The sequence below is a fragment of the Scardinius erythrophthalmus genome, assembly GCF_964197995.2.
Source record: "Scardinius erythrophthalmus genome assembly, chromosome: 19".
In the NCBI taxonomy this organism is placed as follows: domain Eukaryota; kingdom Metazoa; phylum Chordata; class Actinopteri; order Cypriniformes; family Leuciscidae; genus Scardinius; species Scardinius erythrophthalmus.
The window spans coordinates 17295227-17306073 of NC_138239.1; the positions used below are offsets into that span (position 1 = coordinate 17295227).

A 10847-nucleotide genomic window follows, 5' to 3' on the forward strand; every position below is an offset into this window, starting at 1 on the left:
CTCAAACATGCATTATAGTCTGGGACTAGGACTAGCCATGGGTTTATGTTTTACTACCAAATTATATGTTAATTATATTAATTTACAGTGTAATTACATAAAATAAGCTTATACCAAAGGTGTTGTGATCTTTATTTTATTTTATTCATAGTGATGCAAAAGTTCATCTTTCCAGTCTATTCAGTCAGTCATTCCAGATATCAAAGACATATTCCTTGGGGATAAGTATGAACCCACAGTCATATTACTCTAAGGATACTGTTTAGGGCTAATTTTCAATAGGTAGGCATTTCATGGACTCCAAACTCAGTCCTGGAGGGCCACTGTCCTGCAGAGTTTAGCTCTAGCCTGCCTCAACACACCTACCTAGAAGTTTCTAGAATGCCTAGTAAGACCTTGATTATCTGGTTCAGGTGTGTTTAATTGGGGTTGGAGCTAAACTCTGCAGGACAGTGGCCCTCCAGGAGGAGGATTGGACATCCCTGCTTTAAGCCATTAACACGCCAGTCACAGTAAAAGCCTTAAGAGTCCAACATTTTGACATTAAATTTAACAGCCATGTGTATTCCTAATCTTAAAACTCATAAGAATCCATACAAATGCAGTTCCAAGCCACCAGCAAAACTGATACGATTCAGGGATTAAATTGAGCAAATGAGGAAAAAAGATGTGACAGCATCATGTTTCTACACATTCTCATAGTAACATCTTGCACACTCAGGCACAGAGAGAAAAATAACTAAATAATTAAACAAGAATTTTAACCACTCATTAATTATTTTTAAAGTCACCTTTGCCCTTGTACGTTACTCTTATTTCACAAAAAAAATATTTACTTAAACGCTCAAACCCTTTTTTGGTTATAAAAGTAAAACAAAAAATTATTTCAAAAGGTTGTCAAAAGAACTAAAATTGGAATAGACATTTTAGTAGGCCTTATTGAGCCATACAAGTTAAGAATAGCGGTCTCACATAACAACTGTCATTTGAACCATGTGCTTTATTATACCCCAATACCCCTCTGAAATGTTTTAACCTCCTCTCTCTCACAGTCCTAGTGGATTACACTAAATCAAAGTGGAAATGCATGGTTCTAAAGAACAGGAGGGGCAATTCACAGCTAAAATGTACAATCGAATTAAAACTATCAAAATCATATCAAGAACAATTGCAAAATGCACACGGAATGCACAAACTTAACATCTTGTACACCAAATTGTCTGCGGCCATCTGAAAACAATTTAGACTTCCTTCCAAGGTGATAAACAAATGACAAAACCCAAACACTTAGAAAGAGGAATAGAAATAAAAGATAGGGAAGGAGAGAGAAATAGGCATTGATATCAGAGGGCCCACAGCGGCCGACGGAGACCCCTTCTCGGGGGAGCGAGTGGTGAACGTTGCCCCCCCTTGCTAAGCTGTCAGTCTTGCTTGGGCCCAGTGAGGGCTCTGAGCCGCTCTAGCAGGGGAGGATGGGAGTAATGCCACATAGAGAAAAGCCAATCTGCTACAGGAAAGCCCAGGTTGTCTTTATTGAGCTTGATGAGAGCGGAGTACAGCTCAGACGATCGGCCCATACTGCGCGCAAATGCATCTGCCTGAAACTCGAACCTTCGGCTCAACACTGTCAGACAGAACGACAGCAACTGCAGAAGGAAAAAAAGAAGGTGAACATGGATCAGATGTATTTGCTTATTCAGAAAATTAGCATTCCAGCATCCGAAACCACATACTCTTGAGTGGGTACTTATTTTGAATAAGTAATTACTTTAATTACTTTATGACTGATACAAATTTAAGTTCTATCTATATAGTATGAGTGTGTGTAGTATGAATGTAATCTGGACGTACTACATTCGCCATGTCATTATCTCGTGACCTACCAGTTGAGTTGCTTCACTGCCATTCACAAATCCTCTCCTGTGGCCTCATGGGATAGTAAAGTGTTCATCAAATTCACACTTCAGAATCTCACTGGAAGTAGTGGGTCATCCGGGTACTTCTTGCCTACTCTTTTATGAGTACTATAAATTTTGACATAATTCTGTTGTCACATACTGTTTTTCGCCTACTATATAGTTGGGAAGTATGTGATATCGGATGCAGCCCATGTCTTTTACAAATGTATTATAATGTCCTGCATGGATCATAATTTCTAATCAAAAATGTTCACACGCAGGTTAACAAATGAGCCCGCATATATTTTTCAGAGAAAGGAAGGGGCAAGGAAAAAAAGTAAGATGCGTTACCTCATTGTAAGGTGAGAAGATAAACTGAAAGATGATCATCAGTCCGATAAGAGTCGGTTGGGTGTCATGAAAACCAAATGCCATGAAGAGCTCTTTCTGACCAATCAGCACAGCAAAGAGGAAGAAACACAGGAAGGAGTTCATCTGTAAAGAAACATGGAGACATTAACATCATAAAATGATGGTCCTCTTTTCTTATGCTCTTAAAAAGACAGGAAATCAACACTAAAATAAGAGTTTTCGGAGAAACTGACATTGCAGAATTCAAGAATGTGTAGTGACAAAAACAATTGATATAGTAGCTGTGAGAAATACCACAAAACAAGAATGCCTTTCCTTTGTGAAGACTATTAACCTGGTCATTGACAGCTAAAGTAAAAAAAAAAAAAAAAACACAGCCACACAGACAGCAACTCACCTGGCTGATGACAATGTTCTTGACTGTGTGGCCTAGTTTCCAATGTCCCAGTTCATGTCCAAGAACGGCCAGAACCTCAGGGTTACTGCAGCCCTGTTTCTTGTTCTAAATATATATATAAAAAAAACAAACATTTTGAAACATTGAAAATAAATGGCTACAAAATGCAGTGAAAGACGCATGGAAATGATGCAGTACCCACTTTTTGTAATATTGTTATGGCCTACTATTTTTTTTTCTTGCACTATTAATCAAAAGTTTAGGGTCTGTAAGATTTTTTTTCATGTCTTTTTCTTATGCTCAACAAAACTGCATTTATTTGATTAAAAATACAGTAAAAACTAATATTGTGAAAATTTATTAAAATTTAAAACTGTGATGATAGCCATTACTCCTGTCTTCAGTGTCCCATCATCCCTCAGAATCAGTATAATTATCAGTATAAAACAGTTGTGCTGCAGTGATTTAGCCTGGGAAAACCCAGACAACTTCCGGCAAATTTAGATTTGCTCTACAAGTAGTCTGGCAAAGAGCTCATTCAAGCCCATTTCTAATCCGTCGAAATCGCGGCACCAATCAGAAACGTTGGGGCGGGCTTTACACAATGACGATCGCTCTGATTGGTTTTAGGTCTATCCAATTGCGCCCAGAGGCATTTGAGCGACGTCCATTGGTGAAGCGCACCAACTTTTAAATGCATTATTATATTCAAATTGCAAACACATGAGGACAGTCTCCATGAAAGACCCACTGGCAGATGAATGTGCTACTACATTTCTTTTCGAAACGGTAGGAAATTAAATTAGATTTAATAGAGGATTTTAACTGTGACAAGATGATTGACAGGGCAGTTTACGTGACAGGATGCATAAAGTCCGTCCGATAAAGATGATGAAGTAGTATGTATGTCCCAAAGCTTGCCTACTTTTTTGCTACACATTCAAAAGTAAATACCTTTTCTTCACAAAAAGAGTACATACTTTTATGGCGTAGTAACTTGGGACACAGCATATGGCTTTACACGATGACGATCGCTCTGATTGGTTTTAGGTTTATCCAATTGCGCCCAGAGGCATTTGAGCGACGTCTGTTGGTGACTCCCCTTTGGAAATGAGTTATTAATGAAGCTTTGCCAGACCATAACTCAGTTACTACTGAGAATGGTCTGGTTTTAACCAGGCTAGCAGTGATTAATATTTTTGTGGAAACTGATAAAAAAAAATTTAGGAACAGCATTTTATTTTTTTTATTCTTTTTCAACATAAATATTTTTACTTTCACTTTTGATCAATTTAATGTGCTCTTGCTGAATAAAAGTATATAAAAAAAATGGTACTGACCCCAAACCTTTGAACGATGGTGTATGTGCAAATGCAATACAGTAGGGATGCACCGAAATGAAAATTTGGGGTTGAAACAGAAAATTCAGAATGCACTTGGCCGAAAACTGAAAATGAATAATAAATGAATAATCAAATAATTAATCAAACTTTTTAAATAATCAATACTCAAAGAGCTAAAACTGAGTTGTAAAATTGCACATAAGGCAGTTTTTATATCAACTTTTTATTAACAGAATTGTTTTTACTATATAAATAATTTTAAATATAAACAAAACAACAATTATGAAGACATCACTAACCAAACAGGTTAAAGGGTTACTTCACCCAAAAAAAATTATTCTGCGTCTGAAAGCTTCGGAGACTGACACGGAAGAGAAGAAATTGTGGAATAAAATCATTCTTTATTTTTGCGCACAAAAAGTATTCTTGTCGCTTCATAACATTAAGGATGAACCAATCGTCACATGGATTATTTTAACGACCTTTACCACCTTTCTGAGCCTTGAAAGTGGTAATGGCATTGTTGTCTATGGGGGGGTCAGAAAAAGCTCTCGGATTTCATAAAAAATATCTTAATTTGTTGCGAAGGTCTTGAGGGTTTGGAACGACATGAGGGTGAGTAATTAAAGAGAGAATTTTCATTTTTGGGTGAACTAACCCTTTAAGTAAAAATATAATGATTATGTAATACAGTGCATATATTTAGCAAAATGCTCATCTCTAGCTATTTTTATAATGAGTTTATAGACATTGAATAGTTTTCTTGACGTAATGTAGCGTGACATTGTATTGTCTACAAGTTGTTTTACTGGCGTCTTTCCCAGTTGAAACTCTGATTGAGCGATTAAATGAGACAGGATTCATTGCCTCAAGTTGTAATGTATCTTTCAACATACCTTCTGGTGTTTTGTTCACCCATGTTTATTTCGTGCTGTAACTGACTATTATAAAAAGAGGAGATGAGATGATCAGTTCATGTGCGCTTGAACCAGGATGTCGCTTGAACTGAGGTGGCTACATTGATCGGTCACACCATATTAAAGAGAGCCAAATTTCGGTAGCCGAAGTTTCGGTGCATCCCTACAATACAGCATTTTATCACATTTGTTATTGTTTTGTCCCTGACCCTCTGACCTTTGGTTTGGACTTGCTTTCATTGGCCACCGCCTCGTTCTCCTCTACCGTTCCTGGCTCTTTCTCTCCAGATTTATTTAAAGGGGAGTAGTCCTCCAAAAGAGTGTCAAATAGCACAATGCGCTTATTTTTGAAGAAACCATAGAAGTAGGCATTACTGTGGGAAGATCTCTTTGAACCTAGAAAAGAGTGAACAGAAATATTAGAAGAAGGGAGAAAAGAGGACAAGATATCAAGACTGAGACAATTATAGTTCTATAGAAAGTAACAAACATTAAAAGAGGATTATAGTTTGCTGTACCTTCCACTACATAGACCTTGGTGAGGGGGAAGTAAATAGATTTTGCCATGCTCTCAATCTCACTCTTCAGCTCTCCATCTGGCAGCGGAGTGAACTTATCAAACAGAGGGGCGATGTAGTCTGCGTAGATAGTCACCAGAATCTGTAGACCAAAGAAGAAGGGACAGTTCACTTCACTTTTTGTTTATAATCACAGACAACACGTGCAGCAGAAGCACGGAAAACTGACCAGTGAGACGATGAGTGTGAAGAGCCAGGCGTAGATAAAGAAGTAATCGCCACCAATCTTGATGATGTAGAGGAGTAATGATGTCACTGGCAACAAAATACACTGAGTCACAGCAAACTTCTTGAGAGCGTCTTTCAGGAAGAAACCCAGCGTCTATAAGCAAGGGACAAATTAAAGAGATTTCAGTACATTTCATCATCAGTTTTATTCCTGTGATCTAGACTTTATCTACCTGCTGGTTGAATCCATGCTTCTCCTCAATAACAAAAGTGTTATAGAGGCTCCAGGGAAGGCCAGTGAAAGCACTAAAGAGTGTCGCTAACATCAGGAACGCCAAAGAATGGGAGATCTGAAGGTAAGATGATGTTCAGAATAGCATACTAGTATAAAAACTCTTAATATTTCAGTAGTATATAGTATGTACAGTATACAATATATTTGTTGTTCATGTATTATTGTGATTAGACAACTAAAAGCAAGATATTAATTTTCACATAAAATGTCATTAAAATGGAAAACAACCTTAGTTTTCAAGTTTAAAAAACACTTTCATTTTCTAACCCTAACCAAACTACTGTTCGAGGGCAGGTTTGTTTGTTTTTATTGCTATACCAGCATCTATGGCTATTTTCATGACAAGATCAATGTACACTACCGTTCAAAAGTTGTAAAAAAAATTAAAAGGTGTCTTTTTTGCTTACTAAGGTTGCATTTAATTGATCCAAAATACAGCAAAAAGAGTAATACTGTAAAATATTATTTTAATATATTTTAAAATGTAATTTATTCCTGTGATGGCAAGGCTAAATTTTCAGCATCATTACTCCAGTCTTCAGTGTCACATGATCCTTCAGGAATTATTATAATATTCTGATTTGCTGCTCAAGAAACATTTATTATTATTATTATGTTAAAAACAGGTGTATACATTTTTTAAGAATGTTCTAAAGAACATCATTCATCTGAAATAGAAAGCTATTGAAACAATATAAATTACCGTTCAAAAGTTTAATTTTATTCCGTTTAAAAGTTTAAATTATTACTTTTATTCAGCAAGGATGCTGAAAACGATCAAAAGTGACAGTTAAGACATTTATAACCTACCTCGTACTCTGGACCTAAACCAAAACGAGCTGTGAGATTCCCTGACACTTTCCAAAGGAATGGAATTCCTCCCAGGAGCAGTATCAGCTACAAAATAAAACAAGACAAAAAAAAGATTAAACACGCTCAGAGGAAGAGATAGATGAAAGTAAAAACAGAGGAAAAAAAACATAAAATAAGTTAATTTAAGATTTGCAGTCAGAATGAATCCACAAAGTGCATGATTTTCCCACCAGAAAACAAGAAACATACAGGTGTGAAGTTGTCTGAACATAAAACAGTGCATTATATGAAAAAGACTGCATCATACTTTATTTAAAAAAAACAATCAATAAAATGAATACATAATCACCCCACCACTTAGGAGGCAGTTTTAAATCTTTGAAACTGACAAAAATCTCTTTGGATGTGGTATTAAGCTCACCGTGCCCTCTGCCTCAGAGTAGAGTCCAGACCAGAAGCCAAAGTTGCTCTTGTCCAGCTGATAGAGGCGAGATTTTTCAAAGGTCTCTGAATCCATTATCTTGCCCAGCTCAGTGGGCACATGCATTGTTGTCCTGTAGATCTTCCTCTGTGAAAGGTCAAAAGTGTCTGGGTGTTTATACAGGGTTTATCGTTTCAGTACATCAAATTGCATTTGAAGAAAACTCTAAAAGGGAAGAATTTGGATTTTAATAATCAAAATATGCAAATTAGAATAGAAATTCATACATGCATAAAGTGACTGACATTAAATGCTTTCCACAAACATAACAAAGCAATGAGCATATGCTCACCTGTCTATAGGCGAGGTAGGCCTCCCAAATATACACCGTCCATGAGAAGACCAGGACAGCGTAAAAGATTTTTTCTTCAACTGGTAATGCAAGAATTTCCAGCAGCATTATTCCGGCTTGGTAGTTATTAGTTGGCACCGTTAATTAGCTCGGGCTATACAGTAATTCAAGAGTCTGCTGCCTTTTCATTCAAGGCAACAGATAATCTTCGTACCTGTTCCGACCCAATACGAGACTTGAACCTTACGAGAATGTGTATGTGCTATGTCCATATATTAGAGAAACTACATGCAGAGATGCACAAGTAACGATAACTCATGCTATATCACTTCCTTTTCCATTCATGTGAAAATAGGGTGTAACTAGAAACTGTGTTCGACCGGACACCAGAGCAGAACAAAATGGGTTCCTGAACCATTTTTATTTGTAATTGTATGATAGTTTGGTAAATTAAAATGTACGATTTATGAAGGTTCTGTGATAAACCGGATTAATGTATAAAAACGACTGATTAATTAGATATTATGTATATTAGTCTTTAGTTAAACGGTTCCACTGCAGTCAAAATGATGCGAAAATGAAAGTCAAGGCATCAAAATGAAGTCTTCAGCATTACAATCAAATATTATTAAAGTAGTCACAATGGTTACATTAGTCAGACACTTGAGAAACAAATGTATATGGGTGTGTTTCTTCAACTTTGGGCACCTTTATTCACCAGGTGTTTTTTTTTTTTTTTTTTTTTTTTATAGTAACGTTACCTGGCTGTACCAGAAAGAACAAACTTATCCCGTTTTTAAAAGTAAGTGTGTGGCGAGCAACCGTGTCAATGAAGCATGCAGGTATAAAAACTCTTAATATTTCAGCAGTATATAGTACAGTATACAATATATTTTTTATTTATGTATTAATGTGATTAGACAGTAATTTAGTACAGGCTTGCGTTGAAAGGATACGGGACAGTTTTATGGCAAGCCGTTTTAACATTTAATCTTTAAAATCCTAGTCTCTATTTTCATGCTACTAGTACTTATTTTTTAGACACTAGTATCTATTCCATTAAGTACTAGTGCTTATTCATTAGCTACGAGTGCTTATTCTTTAGATAGGCTACTAGTACCTTTTTAAAAGATACTATAGTAGTTATTCATTAGATTCTAGTGCCTATTAAATTGGCACTAGTGCTTATTCATTAGTTACTAGTACTTATTCATTGGATACTAGTACTTATTCATTGGATACTAGTACCTATTAAATAGATACTAGTACTTATTCATTAGATACTAGTACTAATTAAATAGATACTAGTACTTTTTTCAATCATAGACTGTAAAATAAGTATCTAATGAATAAGTTCTAGTATCTATTTAATAAGTACTAGTATCTAGTATCTAGGTAGGCTACTAGTATCTAATGACTTAGTACTAGTATTTATTGAATAAATACTAGTATCTAGTAATAGGTACTAATATCTAAAAAATAAGTACTAGTATCTAATAAATAACTTCTAGTATCTAATAAATATGTATACTAGTCACAGTTGTAATACATAGCCTACTAGTCAGAACTGAATAGTTTATATCTGAATGAGAAGTCAATGGCAAAAAAAAAAAGTTACTAGTAACAAAATAATAGTTACTAGTCACTATTAAAATAAGCACTAGTATCTAATGAATAAGTACTAGTATCTATTTAATAGGTACTAGTATCTAATCAATAAGTACTAGTATCTAATAATAAATACTAGAAATTAATAAGTACTAGTATCTAATGAATAAGTACTAGTGTCTTTTTAATATGTACAAGTATCTAATGAATAAGTACTACTATCTTTAAAAAGGTACTAGTACCAAAAGAATAAGCACTAGTATCTAACAAATAGACACTAGTACCTAAAGAATAAGCACTAGTAGCTAATGAATAAGCACTAGTACTTAATGGAAAATATACTACTATCTAAAAAATAAGTACTAATAGCATGAAAATAGATACTAGTAGGTTTTAAGGATTAAATGTTAAAGTGGCTTGCCATAGACATTATTGTCGTTGCTTTGCGAGACAAAAACAAAACACTGAAGAACAGCCTATTGTGAGCAGTATGTGCCTGGTCGTGATTACTATCCAGCAAGTGACCATTGTCTGTCTCCATAGAAACTACAAAACGCTCTGGATAAAGTAGCGCAATGGACGAAGATCAGTCTGCTGAGGAGGTACTTGACAAAAAAACTAACAATAACTAGTATTATGTTGTAGAGTTATTCTTCTTACTTCTGTGTGTAGTATAAATAATCTCTCGATTTGTTCATACTTAAACTGCGACCTTAACCATGTATTTATTTCATTCACAGACTACATTTGTTGTGGACGAGATTACCACAGTTATCAAAGAAGTATTTACTACTCCAATGTGTAGACATGAAGTCAATCTTTAACTATCATTTCAATTACTTTGATTGCATGAGTAAATATTTTGAAATGTAAATGATCAATATTCATTGCAATAATCACGTATTGTGGGCTGATTACAGGCTGTTGAAAGCACCATTGGAAACCACTCTTACCAACACAACAAAATCAACCAGTGGATGTCAAACATTGTAGAGTCAAGTCTGAGCCAGCTAACTAAATTAGGAAAACCTTTCAAGTACATAGGTATGGGAACAGGCAATTTAAATGACAATAATACTTATGTAAACCTGTATGTTTTTCCCAAATCCACTCTTCTGTTTGTTCAACCAGTGACGTGCATCATACTGCAAAAAAATGGGGCAGGTTTGCACACTGCCAGCTCGTGTTACTGGGACAACACTACAGATGGTAAGACGTATTTTAAGAACGGGCAGGCATTTCAGAGATTCGATTTCCTACAATCATTATCGAGAAAAAAAAAAAAAAAAAAAAATATATATATATATATATATATATATATATATATATATATATATATATATATATATATATATATATATATATATATATATATATATATATATATATAATGACATTGACTTATTTTCCCACAGGGAGTTGCACAGTACGGTGGGAGAATAAAACCATATACTGCTTAGTTAGTGTTTTTGGGCTTGCCATCTGAGGATGAATATCAACATGTAGGCCTGTCTCCGGTTCAAAAATTTCTGAACCTTTTTGAAAGCCTCATAAACAAGCAATGCTGTCCCTTTAAATTTGTAACTTTAATAAATGTATTTCCAATTCTAAATGTGTATGTCTTTTCATAGTATATATATATATATATAAAATGGATCCTGTGGAGTCATTTTCAGTTATAGGTC

The 10847-nt window shown here is 35.1% G+C and overlaps 2 protein-coding genes across 2 annotated transcripts; one reads left to right on the top strand and one right to left on the bottom strand.

Annotated features, from left to right (window-relative positions):
• Positions 1-146: 146 nt before the first annotated feature.
• On the bottom strand, positions 147-7903 carry zmpste24 (zinc metallopeptidase, STE24 homolog). The gene is made up of 11 exons (XM_081348074.1): positions 7769-7903; positions 7555-7634; positions 7203-7349; positions 6779-6865; positions 5907-6023; positions 5675-5827; positions 5446-5587; positions 5145-5323; positions 2668-2772; positions 2250-2393; positions 147-1646 (listed from the first exon to the last, which is right to left on the bottom strand). The coding sequence occupies exons 1-11, from the start codon at positions 7824-7826 to the stop codon at positions 1422-1424; spliced, it is 1437 nt and encodes a 478-aa protein (XP_081204200.1). The 5' UTR covers positions 7827-7903; the 3' UTR covers positions 147-1421.
• Positions 7904-9737: 1834 nt separating this feature from the next.
• dynlt1a (dynein light chain Tctex-type 1a) lies at positions 9738-10648 on the top strand (the record flags this gene model as incomplete). The annotated part of the gene is made up of 5 exons (XM_081394461.1): positions 9738-9764; positions 9903-9944; positions 10083-10206; positions 10294-10371; positions 10578-10648. 5 exons carry the CDS (start codon positions 9738-9740, stop codon positions 10646-10648), a joined length of 342 nt encoding a protein of 113 aa, XP_081250587.1.
• Between the last annotated feature and the right edge of the window lie 199 nt (positions 10649-10847).

Coding starts and splice junctions, on each gene's coding strand:
- zmpste24 (XM_081348074.1), bottom strand. CDS start 7,826: ATGGACATAGCACATACACATTCTCGTAAGGTTCAAGTCTCGTATTGG. Junction 5,828..5,906: donor AGCATGGATTCAACCAGCAG/GTAGATAAAGTC, acceptor CCTTGCTTATAG/ACGCTGGGTTTCTTCCTGAA. Junction 5,324..5,445: donor CAAGGTCTATGTAGTGGAAG/GTACAGCAAACT, acceptor ACTCTTTTCTAG/GTTCAAAGAGATCTTCCCAC.